At 40.8% G+C, this 26,209-nt stretch overlaps 1 protein-coding gene and 1 pseudogene across 3 annotated transcripts in view; both read right to left on the reverse strand.

The window, feature by feature from the left end:
* Eif4enif1 (eukaryotic translation initiation factor 4E nuclear import factor 1) overlaps nucleotides 1-26,209 on the reverse strand; it is a 43,134-nt gene that overhangs the window by 8,428 nt on the left and 8,497 nt on the right. For 2 of the 3 annotated variants that reach the window (XM_029545171.1, XM_029545172.1), the window contains exons 3-12: nucleotides 21,283-21,356; nucleotides 18,460-18,587; nucleotides 12,557-12,843; nucleotides 11,792-11,993; nucleotides 7,947-8,122; nucleotides 6,762-6,897; nucleotides 6,407-6,586; nucleotides 4,948-5,180; nucleotides 1,440-1,511; nucleotides 865-1,048 (exon numbers count right to left, since the gene is read on the reverse strand). In XM_029545171.1, the coding sequence (XP_029401031.1) occupies nucleotides 865-1,048; nucleotides 1,440-1,511; nucleotides 4,948-5,180; nucleotides 6,407-6,586; nucleotides 6,762-6,897; nucleotides 7,947-8,122; nucleotides 11,792-11,993; nucleotides 12,557-12,843; nucleotides 18,460-18,587; nucleotides 21,283-21,356 (1,672 nt within the window). The remainder of the gene's footprint in view (nucleotides 1-864; nucleotides 1,049-1,439; nucleotides 1,512-4,947; nucleotides 5,181-6,406; nucleotides 6,587-6,761; nucleotides 6,898-7,946; nucleotides 8,123-11,791; nucleotides 11,994-12,556; nucleotides 12,844-18,459; nucleotides 18,588-21,282; nucleotides 21,357-26,209) is intronic. The other variant, XM_029545173.1, reaches the window with a different exon arrangement.
* LOC110330412 lies at nucleotides 15,970-17,352 on the reverse strand (annotated as a pseudogene).

The following is a 26,209-nucleotide window of genomic DNA, read 5'->3' on the forward strand; positions in this document are numbered from 1 at the left end:
TTCAGAATCAATGAATGCCAACCATAAGCACCCAACCAGCATGTTGGCTCTTGCCCAACAGGAAGCGTTGCTTCTTTGGACTTAACAGTATATACCTTTCTCCCTCTCTTCCCACAATGTGTATGTGGGCTTTAAGCAGGGCTCTTAATGGCCTCTCCTGCTGGTGTAACCTTCACACTACTCTGTCACCTGTGTTCTTTTCTAAGAGCTCTCAGGATGGGCTAAGAACACACCAGCCGTGCTTGACAAGCCAGCTGATGCTAAAGCCGAGTCCAGTGCTCTGAGACTCTCCTTCCAAGTCTCCACGACTGTGGACAATACTAAGGTATATGGCTGGCCAAGGCAAGGAGCCCACTGGAACTGCTTCTTGCAGGCACATTCTGTAACAACCACAGGGCTTCACTGCTCACTGTTTACCAATTTCAAGTGCTGGCCAGAAAGCCATTACTTGTGACTGGCTCCTCCATGTAGCTGCAAACTCATTATGGAGCCCAGGATGGCCTTAAAATTTGAGATCCTTGTACTTCATCATCTCAAGTGCTTTCCTAAAGTTTAAAGTACTTAAATGAGGATAGACCTAAGAATCCAAATTAACTATGTTCAGCTGAATTCTCTAAATAAGAAAACCAGAGCTATACAAAGAAGTTTACTATGAACATGTTGACTTAAAGGAGATAATAAACTATCTTCCACCTTGGTTACACACCTCTACAGAAATCAGTAAAACACCTATAACACATATAGTCAGTCCCCTTGCAAGCTTATGAGCAGTTACTAGTTGGGAGCCCAGGTCAGTGGTGGAGTGCTTAACTGATAAGCATGAGGCTCAAGCTCAATCCCCACAACTACTAAAGCACTAGTTACCAATTGGTGATGGTATCCTTGGATGAAGGTAGTCTGCTGAGGCTGCTTGAGTTCGAAACACCTGTGACATTGGAGGAGAGGGCGCTCTTTGGCTCAATAAAGATGCAGTAGGCTCCAAGCTCCCCATAAGGCCACTGAGAAGATTGGAAGAAGCAGGTCTCTGAACCGGTTGACCCAGAAGTTCCTATAGGCAGAAATGCCAGATCCCTGTGAACAAACCTACTTCTTCCTTCTAGTCAAAAGCTTTGAAAACTAACTTCGCTTTTGGGAGCCAGCCAATGCTTCTTCCTTGCAGCACTGAGGATCTGGCATCTGTACACAAGACATTTCCCCAAATGCTGAGCTGCCAACATTTGCTCTAAGTTAGTGCTACAGACACAGATTAGACAATCAAGTTCCAAACAAACAACAAACTGGTAAAGCAGAAACATTTAAAGCCACTGTGCACTGTGCACACACAAACCCCTGTCCATTGGGATTAGCAGCTTAACAGAATGACCTTAGATAGCAACAACAGTGTATCTTTGACTGTCACACAGGTCACCCTGAGAGGTAAGTGTAAGACTGTAACACACCTGTAGGATGTTTTTAGAAACAGGCTGGCCTGGAATTTCAGCAGGGGCCAACAAGTGACTTTCAAGGGTTCGCTAAAAAAAAAAAAAAAAGAAAAAGAAAGAAAAGTTTTCAACTTCAACACACTTTATAGATTGGAGACCATATATATCAAAAAATATGCAACTCCCAAGGGAGTTGACCGTTAACAGCAGAATAATGCTCAATGTCATAGAAAACTTTCTTAAAGATTTATTTTATGTATGAGTACACCAATGCCGTCTTCAGACACACCAGAAGAGGGCATTACAGATGGTTGTGAGCCACCATGTGGTTGCTGGTAATTGAACTTAGGACCTCTGGCAGAATAGTCAGTGCTCTTAACCACTGAGCCATCTCTCCAGGTCCCACAGAAAACTTTCAACCAACTCTCTCTTATTCCATGCCACTCAAAAGCTCCTTCCCAAGTACATGAAGAGTGATCAGGAAATATTCCCAAAGCCAGAGTAGTCCATTCCTGTGATCAAGACACCCTGTCCCCACGATCAAAGAAAGGTCAGATTGAGGAGCACTCAGACACAATTTATGAGATTTTCATTCGGAAGGAACCCTTACTGATCATTGTCATTAATAAGATTTATTGCCGGGCAGTGGTGGCACATGCCTCTAATCCCAGCACTCGGGAGGCAGAGGCAGGCAGATTTCTGAGTTTGAGGCCAGCCTGGTCTACAGAGTGAGTTCCAGGACAGCCAGGGCTACACAGAGAAACCCTATCTTGAAAAAAACCAAAACCAAAACAAACCAAAACAAAAACAAACAAACAAAAAACCCAGCAAAAATTATTGACTGAAGTATTAAAAAAACAAGGGGCTGGAGAGAGGGCTCAGTGCTTAAGAGCACTAGCTGCTCTCCCAGTGGACCAACTTGGGTGCTATGCCCAGTACCACATGACAATTCACAACCATCTATTACTCCAGTTCAGGATCATCGGATGTCTTCTGGCCTCCACAGACACAAACATGCATGTAATATACATACATGCAGATAAAACACTCACATATTTAAAACAATAAAAATCTTTGGGGCTGGCGAGATGGCTCAACGGGTAAGAGCACCAGCAACCACATGGTGGCTCACAACCACCCACAATGAGATCTGACGCCCTCTTCTGGTGTGTCTGAAGACAGCTACAGTGTACTTACACATAATAAATAAATAAATAAATCTAAAAAAAGTATTTAAAAAAAAAAAAGAAAAAATCTTTAACAACAAAACAAACCACCACTAACAGAAAAGAAAAGTGACAGCTAGGCATGACAGTGGTGCACACTATTCTTTCTAGCACACTGGTGGTTGAGGCAGAAGCATCAGGAATTTGAAGCAAGGATGAGCTTCACAAAAAAATGGCTAAGAACTAGGCAAGAGGCACAGAACTTTTCTAGAATGTGCTAAGTTCCTAAGCATTACAAACTAAAACAAAAATAATGAACAACATGCAAATTTGACCAGAATTGTTACCATTTCAAAGTTTTGGCCTAGAAAAGTAGCATGTGCCCTTAAATCCCAGCACTTGGAAGGCAGAGACAAGTGGATCTGAGTTCAAAGTTAGCCTGGTATACATAGTGAATTTCAGACAGCCAGACCAACAGAGACCCTCATACAAAACCCAAGAAACTCCAGAAACTTAAATGTTACTATTTTAAGTTAAGCTCCTTAAAATTACTCATATGCATGACAAAATTCAACCTCCTCTGCTCTGAATCTGCCAATCATTTTGCTTTGTATGTCTAACCTGCACCCCTCTCCAGCCCCCCAATGTATGTCTGAATACTGTGCAACCACTGAGCTCAGTCAGAAGTACTTTCTGACGCAATTCCCCTCCCAGTAGATAGATCTATCCAAGTCCATTTCCAAGCCTTTTTAGAATTAGGGTTAAGTGCAGATGATTTGAATAAATAGGCAACTTACTTCATGACTTATCACATGTGCAGGAGTCTGCAATTTCATGTAAGAGAGTTGGAGATGAACTTCATTATTTAGATGGACAGTCAGATGAGAACTAGCACCCAGCAGTTTGGACTAAAGACACTGACTTTCACGGAAGAGCAGGACCCCACATGCAAACCAAGCCAACACAGATACAATTCTGAGTTTGTGTAATATTTGTCGCTCATTACCAGGTGTCAGAGGCTCACTTCCTCACCACACCTGAAACTAGGGATACATAAAAGCATGGACACTCTAACATCAAACCAAGTGTACTCACAACTTAAGGTCAATATTGTGTAAAAACAATCAAAGGTTGAGTTATGAAATACTGAACTCCCTTCTCCTTCCTTCAAGATTGTTTATGGAGCCCAAGTTGGTCTCAAACTTGCCCTTCTCTCCTGCTTCCTCCTCCCAACTGATCCCAGCTCCTCTGCCTCCACTTCTTTGGAGACTCACACTGAAAGGAAAAACAAACCCTACTGACAGGATTTGAATAAGAACTAATCAGTGCCAATCCCCCAGGGAAACAAGAAAGGACAGCAGGAGAGCTAAGTTGTATGAACTCTGTCTTGCTGTGCACCTCGTGCTAGCATAAACTTAATAGGTGGTTCAGGTTGGCCTTCAATTTATAATCCTTCTGCCTTAATCCCCCAAATGCTAGGATGTGCGACATCACACCTCATTTGACAGCATGGATATTTAGTACTTTTTTTTTTTTTTTTTTTTTTTGGTTTTTTGAGACAGGGTTTCTCTGTGTAGCCCTGGCTGTCCTGGAACTCCCTCTGTAGCCCAGGCTGGCCTCGAACTCAGAAATCTGCCTGCCTCTGCCTCCCGAGTGCTGGGATCAAAGGTGTGCGCCACCAGGCCCAGCTGGATATCTAGTACTTCTTTGTGTGGTAATAACTTTGAACCAGTTTATAGGATCTTTCTCCTTTGAGTTGTCTGGTGTAACCTGAGATGTGGCACAGACCTTTAAACACTCAGGAGGCAGAGGCAGGTCAATCTCTGACAAAGACAAAAACAAAGTAAAATAACTGGGTATCAATCAGGTGGCCCTCCCTGGTCCTGACTTCCTGATCCTCTCAGACGCTAGGGTTATAGGCACACAACACTGTGCTCAGTTCAGCACAAGCAATCAATTTATTTTAGTCTCCCTTTTGCATCGATAACCCCACATACTAGGTATGCTTTTCTCCAAACTGGGCGAAAAAAAATCCACAATTCAATTACTTTCCTTTCTTAGGAAAGAACCTCATAAACTTATTGTATTAACTGATGCAACACACTGAATTATTCAATAATCCTATGATTGAGTGTATGTCCCAAACATACACATTATCCACAGATGTGCTTTTTCTAATAGCAAATCAATATTGATAATTAAGGAACAAACAACTTCTACAGAAATTTCCAAAAGGCCAAACAACTTCTAAAGAAATTTCCAAACTACTCGGAATACCTTTATTAAACCCATTTATTATTGCAGTGGGAGGTGATACAGAAACAGGGAAAGAGGCTGGGTGAGGTGTACTGAATACTTACAGTGACTTTGGGCTGGGTAGGCAAAGTCCCACTTGCCTTCATGGTGTTCACTAGCTTGTTGAAAGCAGTCATATCTCCATCTTTCTTGAGCTGTCGGTTGCTACTCGCAGCACTCAGGGTCTCCTCTAAATGTTCTGCCATGAAGGGAGTTGAATTCTTCATTTGCTGGTCCACTTTCAAGCCCTTCAGCCCTGCTTCTACCTCTTCCACTGAAAGTACAACCCCTGAATGTGCTGAGAAGTTGAGAAAGTTCTTGTTACACCAAGCAAAGGGTATTTAGAAAGAATTCTCATTGGCTACCAATGACAACTATTTTGTAACTGAAGTGAGGCTGTCAAAAGGGCTAACACTAAAATAGGCAACCTGAACACTTAAGATCAGTTAGGAATAAGGCTGAAATTACATACACTGAAAGAGATGGCTGAGTACCGCAGTGCACACCTTTTATCCCAGGACTCAAGAGGGCACAGGCCAGCCATACATAGTGAGGTCCAGGACAGCTAGGACTAAAGAGACCCAGTCTCAAAAACAAAACGGGGGTTGGTAGTAGAGAGGGAGAGTGACCCATGCCTGAAGAAATGACTCAGTGATTAAGAGCCCATATTGTTTCTACAGAGGACCTGAGTTCAATTCCCAGCAGCCACACTAGACAGCTCACAATTCCCAGCATCCACATGGTGGCTCACAACCATCTATAATGAGATCTGATGCTCTCTTCTGGTGTGTCTGAAGACAGCTACAGTGTGCTCATATAAATAAAACATCTTAAATTGAAAAAGAAAAAAAAGGGGGAAGAAATGGAATAAACCACACCAAAAATATTTAGATGCTAGAACCTGGGATGGCAGAACTAAGGGGTATGAGATGTCAAACCTTGGTAAGATGTCTACATAGTGAGTTCTAGGAAAAGCAGAACTACATAAAGAAACACTGTCTCAAAAAACATGATCCTGTGTGTCACATAGAAAAATACTTTGTAATAAATCTCTCCAGACTTTGCTACCAGGCACAAGAATCCAGACAATTTAACAGCAACAAGGCTGTACTGTGGTCTCAAGGAATTAACTTGTTGCCTAAGTGAGAACATGGCAAATTGCTACAGTGTTGTGAGGAACAGGCAAGCTATGCTTGGGAGGACAGAAACTTTCACTGCAGCGAAAAGGAAAAACCAGAGAAGACAGGTCAGAGAGGACAGGTATGGTGCTCCCCTTTAATATCAGCACGCTGGAGGCAGAGGCCAGAGGTTCTCTGAGTTGACTTACATAGCAAGTTCTAGTCTAGCCAGAGCTTAAGATTCAAGGCTGTGTGGCACCATGCTTGGACCTTTTTGAAAAACACTAACTAAATTCCTGACATGCTCGTGACTTGATGAGAAGTACATTAAAACTATTCTTTTCTTAGAACATTTAAGAAAGCGTGAACTTAAAATAGCTATATCAGATTCTCAACAAATACTTACAGCTCTCCTTAAGTTTTTCTTTATTTGCAGAAAGGCTAGAAAGAAGAGGTTTTAAATCTACTTTGGCTTTCTGTAGCATTTCTAAAATGTCCACTTTATTTTCAGCATGGTCTTCCGATGGTATAGGAGCAAAATAATTCCCCGAGTTCTGTCCAGGAGAGAGGACGGCTTGCTCCAAACCTGATTTTGTAAATAAATGTCACAATTGGTCCCATTGAGAATTGAAAACATCCCTTCTACAGCATAAAGAGAATAGAAACTGAAGGCTTTTCCATATCTAAAGCCTCTTTAACCCTAGAAGCATGGCAGGGGAGGCTCACTTGACATACAAGGCTAGAACGTGAAGTCATCTTACCTGCCAGTCTCTCAAGTTCTTCATGGGGTGTGGATCCAAGACTGCTGGATCTGCTCCCCGACCGGCTTGGGTTAGAGAACCACCTACTGAAGCGGCTGGCAGAGACTGATCCTTCCCCCAGAACATCTTCTATCATCTGATAAGAAAGACAAAGGGGCAAGGTGAAAGACCATGAAGGTTAAATGTTAAGCCACCAACTCTGAAACTTCCTTTGACACTGCTGACCCAGAAATGAAACTTCTTAGTGGAACAAATGAGTGCAGGCAAAATACAACTACTTTGGTGTAAACAGGAACTAAACCCAAAGCCAAACGAAAACAAACACACCCCAAAAGGTGTTAACTACTGTTCTGATGTTTAAAAGTGTAAACTTTGGGGGCCAATGACATGGCTCAGCAGGTAAAAGGACGTGCAGTACAAGCCTGGTGACCTGAACCCATGGCAGGTGGAAGGAGAGAACCAACTCCACAAAGCTGTCCTCTGACCTCCACCTGTAGCTCATGTGTGCACCGACCCATAGCAAAACCAAACCATTTTAAAAGTAAAATTCTTTATCTACTAAGAATTTTTATAGCCAGGCCTGGTGGCGCACTCCTTTAATCCCAGCACAACAGTTTTTTGAGATGGGTTTTACTATGCAGTCAGGAAGGCGTTTAAATGACCATGTAGCTCCAGCTAACCTCAGACTCAAACTCCTCTTGTCGTAGCATCCCAAGTACTAAGATTATAAGTGCATACCTCCACATCCAGATTCTGTACATGTTTATTTTTATTTTGTGCATGAGTGTGCGTGCATGTATGTGTGTGGCAGGTCTATATGGACATTCCTGTGTGGGGACACACACACACACATGTTTGGGTGCATATGCTGTGTGTAAGTAGAGGTCAAGAGGCTGATGTTAGGCATTTTATTCACTCTCTACTTTATAAACTGAGCCAGGGTCTCTCATTTGAGCTGAGAGGTCACCAACAGAGGTAGTTCAGTTACCTAGCTTGCTCCAAGAAACCTGTCCCCACTTTCTGTGAGCTGGGATTACAGGAGGACCACCATGCTGCCCCAACATTTACTTGAGTTCTAGAAATCTACATTTCATTCAGTCTTCATACTTGCACAGCAAGGGTTTTATGCACTGAGCCATCCTCTGACCCCTCCATCCATGTTTGCAAATGTGTTGTTATACTCACCGAAGCCAAGCATGGCACCTTATCAAGGTTAAAGAATTCATTAAAGTCAAATTCTCCTGGGGACTGCTCAGGTAGGATGACATCCCTTGGAACTTCCTGATCAGCAGAGGGCTCCTGCGCCAGAATGACTTCCACCTCGTCCTCTTCAGCTACCCCTCCATTGCACTCCACTATGCCTGAAAACAAACCAAGACAGAAACCACCTGTTCAGGTACATAGCCCAGTCTTACTCTGTGCCTATAATCATCAATATACATGGAGAAGACACACATGACTGCAAACAGACTTCTTCTGTAGGTACAACACTTCTTTTTTTTTTTTTTTTCTAGACAGGGTTTCTGTTTAGCCCTGTCTGTCCTGGAACTCGCTCTGTAGACCAGGCTGGCCTCAAACTCAGAAATCCGCCTGCCTCTGCCTCCCGAGTGCTGGGATTAAAGGCATGAGCCACCAAGCCCAGCCAGTACAACACTTATAATAAACCATTTAGTATCCTTTCTCTGGGAACTGGAAGAGAAAAAAATCCTTGCTAAGTAGCCAGAACACTAACAGAGTAGGAAAAGGACTGTGGCCCCACTCGTAAAGATGCCAAGTTTTCTACAGTATAGTGGGTTTTCTTAAAAAAAGAAATAATTAGTTGGGCAGTGGTAGCGCATGCCTTTAATCCCAGCACTTGGGAGGCAGGGGCAGGCAGATTTCTGAGTTCAAGGCCAGCCTGGTCTACAGAGTGAGTTCCAGGACAGCCAGGGCTACACAGAGAAACCCTGTCTTGAAAAAGCCAAAAAATAAATAAAAATTTTAAAAAATTATATTTTAGTTAGCTTGTGTGTGTGTGTGTCTGTGTGTATATTAGATGGCACGATGTGTGCAGGTATCTGGAAGGCCAGAGAAGAGGGCACTGGCTCCCTCTTGGGGAGTTAATAACATATACATGTGTTTTTGAGCTGCTTGATGTGGGTAACTTAAGCTTCTGAAGCCAAACTATTTGGAACTGTTTATGCATGCATCTGGTATCACTGTATGTGGGCAATTTTTACTTGTCTATAAGGTTGGCTACAGTCCACTACCAATGTAAAGTTTGACTTTTACTCCTAGAAAACCTACCCTGCCTTGAAAAAAAAATTTATTAAGTACACTGATCTCCCCTTTATAAAATACTGGTATTTATTACAGCAATTCTCTACCGAGACAGATCTTTACAGACTGATAACCTACTCTAATCAGCTGTCTTATTCTTCAAGGCCAGGAATATCTGAAACTCAGCAAAATATGACCAAAACAGAAAAAAAAAGGACAAAACCCCAAAACCACTTATTTTCAAGTGCTTGAAACACACATACACTCACACACACCAACACAACATCATGGCGCAGTGGCTAAGAGCCACACTGCTCTCCTGAGGATGTTTGGTTCAGATTCTAGTGCCTGCGTCAGGAATCAGAGTTGCCTGCTGATGCGGCACTTCAGGCCTCTTAGTGCATATGTGCATATATACAAACAAAAGAAAAAAAGCAAAGTTGAAAAGCCTAACCTAATACAAAACAAAGCATGTATGAACCACTCAGTTCAATTCCCCTCTTCTGCATAAAACTAGCACATGCCTGTAATTCCAGAACTCAGGTGGAGGAAGGGAAACCAGAAGATCAAAGTTATCCATGATTACATTTCCAAGTCAGATCCTATGTCAAAAACGGCTCAGCTGTTAAGAGCACTGACTGTTCAGGTCCTGAGTTCAATTCCCAGCAACCACATGGTGGCTCACAACCATCTGTTATGAAATCTGATGCCCTCTTCTGGTGTGTTAGAAGACAGCTACAGTGTACTCATTTACTTAAAATAAATAAGTAAATCTTAAAAACAAAACAAAACAAAAAAAGCCAACCAAAAAAGCAAACCTCAAGCCAACAGAAAACCAACGAAGGACTAAGGATATCCCTCAGTGGTAGAGTATTTGCTTTACAAGTTCAAGGACCTGGCAATAACACAAAAGAAACTGAAGAGAAACACTGCTGGGCTAGGATGTAGCTCAGACTAGAGTGTCTGCCCAGTATACACGAAGGTTCTGAGTTGATAATACCTCCAGCAACAAACACACAAAATACATTAAGAAAACAAACAACAATGGCCTTGATGACAAATCTATAAGCCCAGTACTAAAGATTATGGTGCAGTACAGTCCAAGGCCACCTTCAGCTACACACTGGGTTTGGTGCCAGTCTGGGCTACATGGGACCTTGTCCCAGAACAAAACCCTGCATGAATGGCTGACACTTGAATTTTATCTCAGTCACAGAAAACATTACGTTCTACAGAAGCTTGGTCTCTAACATCAGTTAAACAGCCACACTGGCTGATGCTACTTCATTCTGGTGGAGTGAGACAATGGTATCTCTCAAAGGCAATTGAGCAGAATCTCCTGGGTGGGTGGTGTTGGTGCCGGGTTTTAATCCAAGCTCTTAGGAGGTAGAGGCAGGTAGATCTCTAAGGTTGAGGCCAGCTTGGTCTACAGAACTAGTTCCAGAACTGTCCACACAGAGAAACCCTGTCTCAAACAAGAACAAGCTCAGAATCTCCTAAGAATTCCCTAAATCAGGATATGTACACATGTTAAAAAAAGAAAAAAAGCCTACTGCACTTAAAGTGCACAAAAACAAAGAAAACAGAAAAGAACTGTGATGTCTCCTTTATTCTCACTTTAAAATATATGTCATTAGCTTATTTCCAAGTTTGTAATAACTTCTTTGGAAGTTGACACTAATTATCATTAAGAGGTTTTCCATCACCTATTATCTGTTAAAACATGTATTTTTTTTTCAACTATACTTGAAATAAGTAACGAGTAGAATCTAAGTTCTTTTTTTCTATTATAAAATTTATTTTTATATTATGTACATAGGTGTTTTACCTGCATGTATGTCTGTATGTGGGTGTTGGATCCCCTGGACCTAGAGTTACAGTTATAAGCTATCATGTGGGTACTAGAAATTAAACCCAGGTCCTCTGGAAAAGCAGTCAACCATCTTAACCACTGAACCATCTCTCTAGCCAAGTCTAAGTCCTTATTTTTTCAAAGATTTATTTATTTATTATGTATATAGTGTTGTGCCTGCATGTATACTTGTATGTCAGAAGAGGGCACCAGATCTTATTATAGATGGCTATGAGCCACCATGTGGTTGCCAGGAATTGAACTCAAGACCTCTGGAAGAAAGGCCAGTACTCTTATCCTCTGAGCATCTCTCAATCTCCAAGTCTGAGGGCTTTTTTTTTTTTTTTTTTTTTTTAAGATTTATTTATTTATTATGTATACAATTTTTTGTCTGCATGTATGCCTACACACCAGAAGAGGGTACCAGATCTCATTATAGCTGGTTGTGAGCTGCCATGTGATTGCTGGGAATTGAACTCAGGACCTCTGGAAGAGTAGATAGTACTCTTAACCTCTGAGCCATCTCTCCACCTCAAGTCTGAGTATATTTCTTTGTTTGCTTGTGGGTTTTTTGTTGTTGTTGTTGTTTTCTAGACAGGGTTTCTCTGTGTAGCCCTGGCTATCCTGGAACTCACTCTGTAGACCAGGCTGGCCTCGAACTCAGAAATCCTCCTGCATCTGCCTCCCAAGTGCTGGGATTAAAAGCGTGAGCCACCACTGCCCGGCTATGAGTATATTTCATAATCATGATAAAGGTATACCTAAAAGATTTGGCAAGCAATGAATTTACAAATAGACCCAAAAAATAAAGCCAGAACACTAAAAACTTACCATTTAGAAACTGGCACCCATCTCTACCTGTGCAATTAAAATAATCCTCAAGTCATTATTTCAAAACAAGTTGAAAATTGGTACTGACCTTCTTTCACAGAGGCAGTCCGTCGCCTTGTTCTTTTTCTCCCTTTGTGATCCTCCTCTAGAATCTTATCATCAAAGCCAGTCAGCTCTATGGTTTCAGACTGACTGGTGGGTCCAGCTGAAAACCATTCTGGTTCTTCCTCAGTATATGAATCATTTCTTCTACGCTCACCAAAGACACGTTTACTATCTCCAAACTCCCTCTGAAAAAGTACAAAGAGCAAGACTTGAAAGACTGTAAAGTTCTAAGGCAACACTGTAGCCAGTATAATGAATTGATGACAGAAGCTGAAATGCAGATGCTGTGCTGTGCATCTGAAGTGTAGCCCCACTCTTGCACTGCCATCTGAGTTCTCCATGTTTACTGTGAATGGTCTGTGATCCCCAGCTTCTCAAAGTAACTTGGGGTTGGGGGTGGGGGTTGGAGGATGTTTGGTGGATGTAACTCAAACTAGGCTCGGGCACTTACCGACAAGTGTGGGGTCCTGGGTTTGAACCATCATGAGAGCAACAACAGAGAAATGCAGTACAAAGGAGGCGAGCATCAAATTTCCAGGCACTTGGGACTGGAGAGATGGCTCAGCTGTTAAAAGCACTGGTTGCTCTTCCAAGTTCTGAGTTCAATTCCCAGGAACCACACGGTGGCTCATAACTATCAGTAATGGGATGTGATGGCCTCTTCAGACAGAGTACTGTATATATACTAAATAAACCTTAAGAAAAAAATTTCCAAGCTCTTGAGAACAAAGAGAGTTAGAGGACAAACCCTGAAACGTTTGTCCTTGTAGTCCCTCTCTCGGTCTCGGTCTCTCAAGTCTCGCAGGTCCTTATCACTGAGACGGTGATCCTTTTCAAAGGCCCGGGCAGAAATTATCCTTCCACTGCCAATCCTTCGTCCACCAAGCAGGCGAAGCCCATCACTGTCTTTTTCCAATGGACTGCCAGATCGTCGGGAGCTAACAGCAGCTGTCACATGGCAGCCACCTCCAAAGCTTCGTCTCTGTGGGCTGAGAACAACATCTAGGTCATCTTCTTTCACTCGCTCTCGTGGATCTGAAAAGATGCCAGAAAAGGAAAGGTAAGCAAACCAACACCTTAGATACCATGTCCTCAGCAACTGGGCTCACCAACAGATTCAGGGTATATTATATTATATTATATTATAGTGTGTGAATGCATGGAGGGCACCTGTGGGGACAGGCTCTTTTCTTCCTCCATGGTGACAGTCTTTGAAGACTAAACTCAAGTTGTCAGGCTCGGGAACAAGTGCCTTTACCAATGAGTTAGCTCCTTATAATTAACTTTTCATATTAAAATTTAAAATATTTTTTCTTCAGGGAAACAAATGTATTTCATAATAAATGACTTTCTATGATTAATCTACTTTTTGTATAACTAAAATTTTATGAACACAATTTTAGCTAATCTTTTGTCTATTAATAAGACATGTATTTGAAAAAATGCTTAAAAAGCAATAGTGAAAAGAAAAATATTCACACAAAAAGTGAACTTTATAGTAAATTGGTATGCCTGTAATCTTAACATGTAGGATGCTGAAATAGGAATATTACTGAGTTCAAACTCAGCCTGTTTCAAAACAACAAATAACTTTAAACTTGGTTCCATATTCAATACTTAATTTTTTTTAATTATTTATTTATTATATGTAAGTACACTGTAGCTGTCTTCAGACACTCCAAGAGGGCACCAGATCTTGTTACGGATGGTTGTGAGCCACCATGTGGTTGCTGGGAATTGAACTAAGGACCTTCAGAAGAGCAGTCAGTGCTCTTAACCGCTGAGCCATCTCTCCAACCCCTCAATACTTAATTTTAATGCATCTAGATGTGCAACCTAAACTATAAGAGAAAACCTTTGCTGATGTTTTCTAGGCAAAGTGTTTTTGAGGCACAGCAACAAGAGTGTTATCCACTAAGAAAGCCTGGTAAGCAAGGTTTGCTTCAAGTTTAAAACTGTTTTTTCAAGACACAATTTAGAAATTCAAGACTGAAAAGAAGAAAATATCTAATAAAATAATTTTAAAAAAAAAGAAATTCAAGGCTGGGAGAACAAAATTCTAAGTACATTTCTCAGAGAAACACAAAACCACAGGATATAAAAACTCAGAAATAGGGGGATGGAAAGATGGCTCATTGATTAAGAGCACTGGCTGCTCTTTCAAAGGACCCAGATTCAATTTCTAGCACCCACAATGCAGCTTACAACTGTCTGTAATTCCAGTTTCAGAGGATCCAACACACTTACAAAGACATACATGCAAGGCAGAACTTCAATGTACATAAAATAAAAATAAAACATAAAAAAAAACCCACAGTGATTAAAAAACAAAACACCTAAGTAAAAAATGAACCAAAAAAAAAAAAAAAAAAAAAACCAACCAAACAAAAAACTCAAATTACTATTCACAGATAAATCAATATAATGATGAATTTATACAATGAAATATTATTAAGCAATAAAACGAAATGAACTACACATTCAACAACATGGATAAAGCCAGCTATATAGTTCATGAGACTGACCCAGGGGTATAAGGTTTGAGTCCAGCCTGATCTACAGAGTAACCTTGTTTCCAGAAAGAAGCATCACTGAAGAAAATGTATGGTGACAATTCTAATCAGATACAATTTTAGGAGTGTAAACTCATCTAGAAGGGCAGTTCATTTCTAAGGTAAAGAGATAGGTTAAAAAGGAGGAAATCAAACATTAGAGTACTTATGAGAGAACAAGAATACTTATTATTTTGATTGTGGTAAGGGTTTCATACAGAGAAACGTATCAGAACATCAAAAGCATGTTGTATGTAAGGGTTCAAGGGTTCTATATGTAAATTCAACTTCAATAAAGGTAAGAAAAGCATGTCACAAGAAGACCCATAGAGTCAACTAATCTGGAACCATGGGGACTCACAGAGGCAACCCACCAGGGAGCATGCAGGAGCTGGACCTAGACCCCCTACACATTTGTAGCAAATGTGCAGCTTGGTCTGTATGTGGGTCCAGTAACAACTGGACTAGGGGCTGTCTCGATCTCTGTTCCGGCACAGGATCCCCTTCCCCTACCTGGACTCCCTGGTTGGTTCTCAATGGGAGAGGATGTGCCTACTAGTCCTGCTGGGACTAGATGTCCAGGGATGGTTGGTACCCAAGGGGAGCTCCACTTCTCTACGAAGGGGAGGGGCAATGGAGGATGGATTTATAAGGGTAGGACTGGGAAGAGAGGAGGGAGGGGAGCTGTGACTGGAATGTAAAGTGAATATATATATACATATATATGTATATATATGTGTGTGTGTATATATATATATATATATATATATATATATATATATATATATATATATATATAATTTATTTTTTAAAAAGAAATAGAAAAGCATGTCACAAACAAAAAAACTAACCTGACGAATTTCTGAGTTTGAGGCCAGCATGGTCTACAGAGTGAGTTCCAGGACAGCCAGGGCTACACAGAGAAACCTTGTCTTGAAAAAACAAAAAAAAAACAAAAACAAAACAAAACAGCAAAAAAACAAACAAACAAAACAAAACAAAAAACAAAAAAACTAACCTGAAACAGAGCCCAAGTAAGAAAAACCTGTCTTAGCCTCTTTTTTAAAAACCAAAACAGCTTTTTGTCTTACTTTAATTATTTTTCAGTGTCTTACCATTCAAAGTCACAGATATCTGCCTGGTTTCTACCTCCCGAGTGATGGGATTAAAGACATAAACAACTAGCTCTCAACAAACAGCTCTTTCCAGAAGGTGAGACAGGGTCTCATTTAGACCAGTCTCTATGTATAACTGAGGATAAGTTCAAACTTCTGATCCTCCTATTTTGACTTCCTGGGTGCTTAGAAGCTTGAACTACCATGCCCAATTTATTCAGTGCTAGAAATTAAACCTAGGGCTTCATGTATGCACAGCAGGTGTGATAGTTTGAATATGCTAGGCCCAAGGAGTGGCACTATTTGGAGGTATGGCCACAGTGTGTCACTGTGTGTGAGACTTTTTTTTTGTTTTTTTTGTTTTTTAAGAAAATATTTATTCTATTTTCAAATTAAAATTATAAAAACTCATCATTTTAGCTTATTGTTTTAGAAAATAAAAGACATATTCCTATATTCTCCAAATGGAATAAAATTATATTTTCCCTCCTCCCAACTGCTTATGAGAATAATAGCAATGTTTTCCCAAGTTAGTCTCCAGAACATCCCAAAATTTTGTTTTGGTGATGATGTGTCAACAAAAAGCCTTTCCATTTATAGTGTTAGGAGGCTGGCTAGTACAAAGGTTATATTCACTGTCACTTTAAAGGCCTTTTGGACTGTGTGTAGTAGTGAACAGGCTGCTGGTGCATCTTGGAAGAGATCAAAAGGCGCTGGGAAAGGGGAAAAGGAGTTGATTTCCAATCCTGTGTGCATGCAACAAGCAGCAAAACAGCAAAGTTACTCCAGCCAGCTTGTGCTCAGCTGTGCTTTCTGCTAGCAGAAGCTCCAATTAATGAATTTTGAAATTTGGAATATTTAAGCTCAGTGAAGGATTTGAGTTTCCCAGCTGAGAACTCCCATTTACTGGGCTCCCGTTACCTTTTCAAAATACCAGTACACTTCCAATTGTCCATGTAATTAGCTTTCCACAACCTAACACAGCCGTCATTTCCTGAAGATGCTAGGACCGTCCCTGTTATGTTCCAACTCACCCTCCAGACCTGAGAATTATGATTATCAAACTGAGCCACAATATGGATTTCAAATTTTGTTGGACCACCAGAGGAAGTAAGTTCTTTCCTCAGAGGTTTTAATGTGAAAATTCTTACATCTTTGGTTGCTACTGCCAGGATGTGGAAATATCTTCCCAAATTTGGAGCAAATGCAATATCATGGACAGGATCTGTGACTGTCATAAGAGTCTCAGCTTTCACATATTTCCTGGTATTTTTATTGTATTCAAAAATCTGAACCTTGGCCATTGAATTTGGACTGCTGTCATCACTTCCCACAGTGACCATGGGGGGGGGGGGAACGAGAGCTAGAAGGGTTCCAAGAGACACAGCTGCAGCACAGCTTCCATGAGATCTTGTGCTGCAGAGACCACTGGCTGAGATTCATCACATCTGAAGCCTCATATATTCTTACTATACCGTCTGCTGAACAGGTTGCTAACATCAGACCCATATGTTTGGGAACAAATTTCACATCAGTAACAGATGTTTTGCTGTCCACTAGAGTGGACACCCAGTGACTCTGTCTTCGAAGTTTATCATTGGATTCTCCTACTATTTCTTCCTATACAGCTGCTGTTCGGTCAAATGAACAGGAAGCCAAAACTTGTCCAAATTCAGGATGAGCCCATGTCACACACCATACAGATCCACTATGTGTCTTCCAGCTAGCTGTACAATGCCAGTCTCCGCTCTCACTCTTATCCCACACCTTGACGCTCTGATCGCTGGAGCAGGTGGCCATCCGAGCCCATGGAAGTCAAAAGACACATCGTGGATGAGGTCCTTGTGGTCCACCGCGATGCTGCACGCCACAAACATGGCTGCCGCCGTCTGCCCGGCCTGCCTCCAAGAGGGCGGCAGTGCGGCCCACAGCCCCCGGACCGCCGCCTTTTTTTTTTTGGTTTTTCAAGACAGGGTTTCTCTGTGTAGCCCTGGCTGGCCTCGAACTCAGAAATCCGCCTGCCTCTGCCTCCCAAGTTCTGGGACTAAAGGCGTGCGCCACCACTGTTCTGCTGTGTGTGACTCTAAGACCCTCCTCCTAACCACGTGGGAACTTGTCTTCTCCTAATGGACTTCAGATGAAGACTCTCAAGTTCTCCCTGCACCATGCTTGCCTGTATGCTGCCATGCCCCTGCCTTGATGATAATGGACTGAACCTCTGAGCCTATAAGCCAGTTCCTATTAAATATTGTCCTTACAGGAGTTGCTGTGGTCATGGTGTCTGTTCACAGCAGCAAAACCCTAACTAAGACAGGAGACAAGCACACTACGATCTGCACTATATCCCCAGCTGTCTTAGCTTACTTTCCTAGTGTGATAAAAGGTACTGAAGTACTTAAGGGAGAAGGGGCTTATTCTGGCTCATAGTTCAAGGATACAGTCCATAATAGCAAAAAAGTCAAGGCAGAAACAGCTTCAAACAACTGATGACATTTAATACAGAATCAGGAAGAAGATATGAATGAATGTGTGCTCACTTTCTCCATTTCATATAAATCCCCAGAGAATAGTCCCACCCACAGTTAAGACAGGTTTTCTCATATCAATCAGTTAACCTAATGAAGACAGTCCCTCACAGGCAGGCAGGCAGGCACCAAGGCTAAATAAATACTCCCTGCATGTGTCGTGGAAGCTTGTGTGATCTGGAATCTGGGTGATTCCACATGCATTAAGCTGTCAAACACTTGCACACCAGCAAAGACAATGGTACTTTAGAATTCAAACGCATAGTCCAACTTGCCACAGTTATAGGAAGACTACTACTATGATTTTATTCTGCTCATTATGAAAAGTACAGCTGGTAAATGAAGTTTCTAATGACATATCTCTTTGATATGTAAAACACTAGGGGCTAAGAAAGCAAGCAGCAACCAGGAGCATGTTCTCCAAATGACACTACCATTAATAAATGCTTGTACACTTACCTGCTATTCTGCGCACCAGAGAAGGTCGATCTGACTCTGCCTCTTTCTTCAGACTTTCCACTGGTGAGCTCCGCCCCGAGGCTGGGTAGAGAGAGGCATGCCACTTCTCAGGGTCCCAGACACCATCACTACAGGTAAGAGGATAGCATTAGTTAGGGTCTGAAGATTACTTCTAATAGGCCCTACTTTATAAATTTCTTTAGGGGCTGGTGAGATGGCTCAGTGGGTAAGAGCACCTGAATGCTCTTCCAAAGGTCCGGAGTTCAAATCCCAACAACCCCATGGTGGCTCACGACCATCCGTAACAAGATCTGATGCCCTCTTCTGGAGTGTCTGAAGACAGCTACAGTGTACTTATATATAATAAATAAATCTTTAAAAAAAATAAATAAATTTCTTTAGATTACATAACCATGGCTGTTTCAAAATAATTACCCTATTCAAGATGAAAGCAGAAATAGTTATTACTTGAGTATGGTTTGTTTCAGATAACCTAACACCAATAGGTACTTGAAAAACAGGAGTCTATATACAAATAAAACTATCAGTCCAGAAACCCTGGGCTCTATATGAACTATAGTAACTGCTCCACACAAAGATCTTTCCTGATGGGCGTGGTGGCGCACGCCTTTAATCCCAGCACTTGGGAGGCAGAGGCAGGCAGATTTCTGAGTTCGAGGCCAGCCTGATCTACAAAGTGAGTTCCAGGACAACCAGGGCTATACAGAGAAACCTTGTCTCAGAAAAAAAAAAGATCTTTCCCAAAGTTTTGCAGAGGTGTTTTTTTGTTTTTTTCCGGTCGATTTTTTTTTTTTTTTTTTGACCAGAAGTAACTCCTAGAAAGTTTGGTGTATATTTTTCTAGAACTTTTTTGTTGGTTTGGGTTTGTTGTTATTTTGAGACAGAGTCTCAATATATAGCCTTGGTGGAACTGGAACTTACTATGTAGACCAACCAGGCTGGCCTCAGATTTATACCGATCCTCTTGTCCCTAACTCCTGAGTGCTGGGATTAAATGCATGCAGCACCATACTGGGCAAGAATTTGCTCTGTGTAATCTCAGTTTTTTCCTAAGTCAGCTCTTAATCTTTTTTTTTTTTTTTTTTCTGTTTACTGAGGATTAGACCTACTGACGCTCTAGCTGCTTTAAACCCTTAGCCACGAACACTGCTTGAAAAACATGCTAACAGTTCTCAAGCCCTCATAACAGGGAGATACTCTCCACCTTCTAGGGTATCTGTGAGGGATCCAAGAAGCGCTCACTCTCTGCTTCACTGTCACTAGGCACAATATCTACTTTAGCATAAAAGCTAATATATCCACTTATAACTATTTTATGTGAAGAAAAAAGTTGTAATAATAAAATTTGAAGTATACAGAGGCTTTACAATTTTAATGAAAAAACAACTTCTGTCTGAGACCCATGAAAATTCCTAGCCAATCAAAACAGCCACCATTCGGGTATCATCACCATCAGGAGAATGTAGTGACTTGTCTAGATTCAAGAGGCTTTCTCAACAGCCTGTATATAGGTTTTAAAAGTCTGTCCAGAGAGAAGATGTAGCTTAATGATAAAAGCACTCACCTAAGATGGGTAAGGCCCCGGGTTCCACCCCTAGCACTAGGGGTGTGGGTATGTGGTACAATGAACCAAGAAAATTAAACATGACACTTGATAAGTAAAAACAACAGCCCACATGTTATTAAGAAATTACTAAGATTGCCAGGAATGTTGGCCCATACCTTTTTTCTCAGCACTTGGGATGCAGAGACAAGCAGATCTCTATAGTTTGAGGCCAGCATGGTTTACAGAGCAAGGGCTATGTAAAAAGATCTTGTCTCAAAAACAAAACAAAAAACCCCACAAAAATCCCCAAACAACCCCTCCCCCACAACAACAAGAAAAAGAAATTACTAAGGTAACCTTAAGAAATATAATAGCAAAAAAACCCCAAAAAAACAAAAAACAACAACAACAACAACAAAAAAGAAATATAATAGGGGCTGAAGAGATGGCTCAGCAGTTAAGAGCACTGACTGCTCTTCTAGAGGTCCTGAGTTCAAATCTCAGCAACTACATGGTGGCTCACAACCATCTGTAATGGGATCTGATGCCCTCTTCTGGTGTGTCTGAAGACACCTAAAAAAAATTGAGTGAAAAAAAAAAAAAAAAAAAAAAAAAAAAAAAAAAAAAGGAAAAAAAGAAATATAATGTAGTATTATTGTACATTTTCAGATCATTTTTAGCTAGCTTCTTCAAACCAAACTCCTTTGCTTTTCCTTAAGTAACCTAAAATACAAGGGCTTTGGGATAAAGGTCTCAAAGCCCTCCTTCAACTTCTCCACAGCACAATGTTAAAGAAGTGAAAACACAGCAAGAGAACCACAGGGTCTGGGGAAGAAACTCTGGCATGAAGACTCCTGGGTTTAAATCCGCTCTGTGACCGTAACCAAGGCATTCTGTAGTTTTAGTTTCAGAACTGGTTAGTTGATGGCCATGCTATTAACTCTTGAAAAACCTTTCTTAGTCATAATGCTACTAAAACAACAACTTTCCAAATGGAATTCTTTTCATTTAAATAAAGTTTTATTTACTTACTTTTAAATTTATTTTTAAAATTTAACTTATATGTATGTATGAGTTCAAGTGTCCACAATGGCCAGGGGTGTCAGATGCCCCTGAAGCTGGAGTTGACAGGTTATTGTGATCCACCTGGTGTAGGTGCTAAGAAGTCAATCTCCATCCACTGAAAAAGCAGATGCTTAACTGCTGAGCCATCACTCTAGCCCCAATAATGCGATTCTTAACAGTAACACTCATACCTGTCATATTTTTCAGAGAGGCATGATGGCCTCTGCTTGGAGTATGGACGTTCTTTTATATCCAAGAGCTCCTCCTAAAAAGAGAAATCACATGAAAATTTTGAACTACATTTCTCAGGCCACATATTTCCAATTTATTTCCCTTCTGTGCATCTACTTTAAACATTTTATATAAGTTTTTGGAAGGGAGGGCAGGGAGAGAATTGAGACAAGCTCTCTAGACTGGCTGTGAACTAATAATGTTCAGCCCCTGCTTCCTGAGGGCTAAGATTACAGGTGTGGCTCTCACACGATTATTACAATTTTGGACTTAAAATTCCAAAAGGACTAGAATTGGATCAGAAGATTAATAAGACGCTCAAACAAGATTGTCACCACCTCACCCAATTCAAAGATCCTTAATTCACTGATATCCTTAATTATTTTGGTGCCCAAACAGTTTCAGATTTTGTCAGTGGGAACTTCCAGTAGGCTATACACCCAAAGCTCTAGTGAAACAATCACAACCTTCTGCAGGGTACAGCAGTACACACCTGGAATCCCAGCACTCATGAGGCTGAGAGGTGTTTCAGGCCAGCCTAGGCTACATAATGGGACTGAGTCCAAAAGTAATAAATAAATGGTCAACATTGCATTTCTGGTTTATCTTGTATCCATCCTAACTCACTCTGGAGCCAGCCATTACTATGAGCAACTCTAGTTCCTTGAAGTGTGGAAAGGTACTAGAAGTCAAGGCCTAGGATCTGGGTATACTCTCATTTGCTTGTAATTTTAAGTCCTTTCATCAGAATCACAAAGTACGGGCTGGTGAGATGGCTCAGTGGGTAAGAGCACCCGATTGCTCTTCCGAAGGTCCAGAGTTCGAATCCCAGCAACCACATGGTGGCTCACAACCATCTGTAATAAGATCTGACGCCCTCTTATGGAATGTCTGAAGACAGCTATAGTGTACTTACATGTAATAATAAATAAATCTTAAAAAAAAATAATATTTAGAATCTCAAGTTTTATTAAAAAAAAAAAAAAGAATCACAAAGTACGTCCATCTACATATGTATCCATAAACTATTAATACACATACCTGCTTATAGAAATTTTTAGCCACAAATTCTGTTACCTCTTATTAGAACACAATCATTTATAGAAAACAAATTACACTGCCATTCATTAACCTTTTTTTTTTAATATTTTTTTAAAGATTTATTTATGCCGGGCGTGGTGGCGCACTACTTTAATCCCAGCACTTGGGAGGCAGAGGCCCCCTGGTCTACAAAGTGAGTTCCAGGACAGCCAGAGCTATACAGAGAAACCCTGTCTCAAAAATCAAAAAAAAAAAAAAAAAAAAAAAAGAGATATATTTATTTATTATATTTAAGTACACTGTAGCTGACTTCAGACACTCCAGAAGAGGACGTCAGATCTTGTTATAGATGGTTGTGAGCCACCATGTGGTTGCTGGGATTTGAACTCGGGACCTTCGGAAGAGCAGTCGGGTGCTCTTACCCACTGAGCCATCTCACCAGCCCATTCATTAACTTTTTTATGAATACAATGTTCCAAATGCTTTGCAGAACATGGCAGGTCCCACTACTAAGTGACTTCTACTACTCTACTACTAAGGCACCTTTTCAGTACTGAAAGACAATGCATGATGCTTCTTAAATCTTGGGCTAAAAATGGAAGGCAGGTCCCAGCCTACAGTAATCACTGCACACAAGAACACCATGAATTCACAAAGTGTCTTATGTGTGAAGCCTCAAAACTTTTTCGGGACAGTAAGTTGCCCTATGACCAGAAGACACTGTAATCTCAAAATCAGGCTATGTGGTAAGAATGATATCATATACCTGCAATCCTAGCACTCGGGAGGTAGAGGCAGGACGAATACAAAACAGCATGAACTATTATTATTACACAGTGAGATCTGTCTCAAAACTGGAGATGGAAACTAACCAAGCAGATGACGACAACAAACCATGGTGTCATCGTACCTCTACCATACAGGCATTTGAATCCATTTAGGATACACTTATAAATCATTGATTTGTTTTGTTTTGAGACAGTGGCTTACTTTGTAGCTTTGGCTGTCCTAAAACTCATTATATAAACCAGGCTGGCCTCCAAGTCACAAAGATCCACCTACCCCTGTCTCCTGAGTACTGGATTAAAGGCATGCCCCTCCAGGCACAGTATGAATTACTGTGGTCCTCACCCCCACCCCTCCACCCCTCCAAATGTTTTCTCTGTGTAACCCTTGTGATCCTGGAACTCCACACACCATGCTGGCTTTGAACTCAAAGAGATCCACCTGTCTCTGCCTCCTGAGGACTGAGACTAAAGGCCTGTTCTGTCACTGTCCACCCAGCAGAAACTCTTTGAGATCTAGAGGCTATAGCTTTCTGGTTTTTTTGAGTAGAGGGCTTAGAACACAGCTCAGTAGCAGAGCACTTGCCGAGCATTCATAGACCCGTGTTCAATCCCTAGTACACCCCTGCTCCCAAATGGAAACCCAAAATTTCCAGTAGAAAGGGAAAGGGATTTAGAAAATACAAAACTGCAAATTTCTGCTACTTGAATTCAAACACTATTACAATCCTCCTCCCCAAATGCTGAACTCAGAACCCTACTTTACTACTAAACCAAAGACAATATACCTCACACTTAAATGCATATTGTCAATAAACAAACCCAAAACAATCAAACAAATCAACACAGGGGGAGTTTTGTTTGTAATGCTTTTCCCCAGGAGATAAAGAGCTTAATAAAAATAAGCCACAATCACTTTAGAGAAAATGGATGTAGTGATGAACACTTGTAATTCACACACTGCAAGGCTAGAAAGGAGGAGCAAGAGTTTGGAGCCATCTTGGGCTGTAAGATCTTGTCTCAACAAACCACCACCACCAGCAGCAGCACCACCACCACCACCCTACGCTACTGCCAACACCAAAACCCAAAAATACCCAAAAGCACACAGAAAACAAACACAAAACAAAAAGGTACCTCCTCCCATAAACAATAAAATTCCAATTAATGGGATTGGAGAGATGGCTCAAGGGTTAAAAGCATTGGCTGACCTTCCAGAGGACCCCCAGTTCAATTCCCAGCACCCACATAGCAGCTCACAGTTGTCTGTGACTCAAAGTTCCAGTAGCTTCAACTCCTTCACACAGACATATATCTAAGCCAAACATCAAATGTACATTTATATATATATATAATATAAAAACCCAAATTAACATAGGTTACAAAAAGCTTTTAAAAAATTTTTTAAAAAGTAAAATCAAGGGTCTGGTGATTGGCTCATTGGGTAAAGGTTAATTTCAATCCCTGGCACATACACAGTAAAAGGGGAACTGACTCCCATATAATCCTCTTTGGCTCCCATACATATATATGCAAGCATGCACAATTTTTTCAAAAAAAGAGAAACAAGAACCTGAAAAAATAATTACAACTGAATGTAATATAGTATCCTCAAAACAATCCTCAAGTGCTGTGGTTTTTTTTTTTTTTTTTAAATGTGTTGGGAGCTAGAGAAATGGCTCAGCAGTTAAGAGCACTGACTGTTCTTAGAGGTCCTGAGTTCAAATCCCAGCAACCACATGGTGGCTCACAACCATCTGTAATGGGATCTAATGCCCTCTTCTGGTGTGTCTGAAAACAGCGACAGTGTACTCATATACATGAAACAAATACATAAATCTTTACCAAAAAAAAAAAAGAAAAAGTTAGGAATGAGGTAAGGATGGGGGGAGGGTAGAGTGTGGGGATGGGGAAAAGCACTCAGAAGGCAAAGGCAGGTGGATTTCTGTGAGTTCATGGCTAGCCTGGTCTACAGAGTGAATTCCAGGACAATTAGTACCACAGGAAGAAACCTTATCTAAAAAAACAACAACAAAAAAAGTGAAATAAAGACTTCAGCTAGTAACAACATAGTATCTTTGGCTCCTTAGTTATAACAAATGTACTACATACTAAAATACCAAAAAGCCAATAGAGTAAATGAACTATAGGGCATATGGGAAGCCTCTGTGTATACAAAAATTAACTAAAATTTTAATCAAAGGGCAGGGGCTGTAGCTCACTGTTTTTGCTTAGCCAGCATGTGGAAAAACTAAGCAGGAAATATAAAAATGGTATGGCTGCTGTGGAATACATTTGCAATTCCTCAAAAAAATTAAACAACACCAATAATCCCACTCCTCAGTAGATACAAAAGAATAAGTAAAGTCTATCCCAAAATATACACATAGATGATTTACAGTGGCAGCTCACAATAGTCAAAGAATAAAGACAACCCACATGTCTATTAATGAGTATACAAAACATGGTATAGCCATCCAGTGAAATATTACTTAGCAATCAAAAGGACAAAATTATCATATACAGAATGGAATACAACAGAAAATTAGGTTAACAGAAAAAAAAGTTCAAAATGAGCCTGTAGAACTGCAGAACATTACACTGACAGAAGGAAGACAAAGGCTACAGTCATATATATATATATACACACATACACACGTATATATATAAAGTGTACACACACACACACACACACACACACACACACGTATAAATAAAGTGTTCTGACACAATCTACTCTGATACAAAGTAGATCAATGGTTTCTAGGAAGTGAGGGGAGAGGACAGTAACTGTAACCAGCAGAGTTAATTTGGGGATGAAAGTGATCTGGAAGTGCACAGTGATGACAGTTGTACAACTGTGACTTCACCAGAAACAGCTGAATAGACATCACACTTTTTAAAAAAAACAGTGAATTATAACAAATTTTAAAGTTTATTTAAAACAACCAGTTAGCAAGCCAGGTGTGGGGGCACACGCCTTTAATCCCAGCACTCGGGAGGCAGAGGCAGGCGGATTTCTGAGTTCGAGGCCAGCCTGGTCTACAAAGTGAGTTCCAGG

The sequence above is a fragment of the Mus pahari genome, chromosome 13, assembly GCF_900095145.1.
Source record: "Mus pahari chromosome 13, PAHARI_EIJ_v1.1, whole genome shotgun sequence".
Classification (NCBI taxonomy): Eukaryota; Metazoa; Chordata; class Mammalia; order Rodentia; family Muridae; genus Mus; species Mus pahari.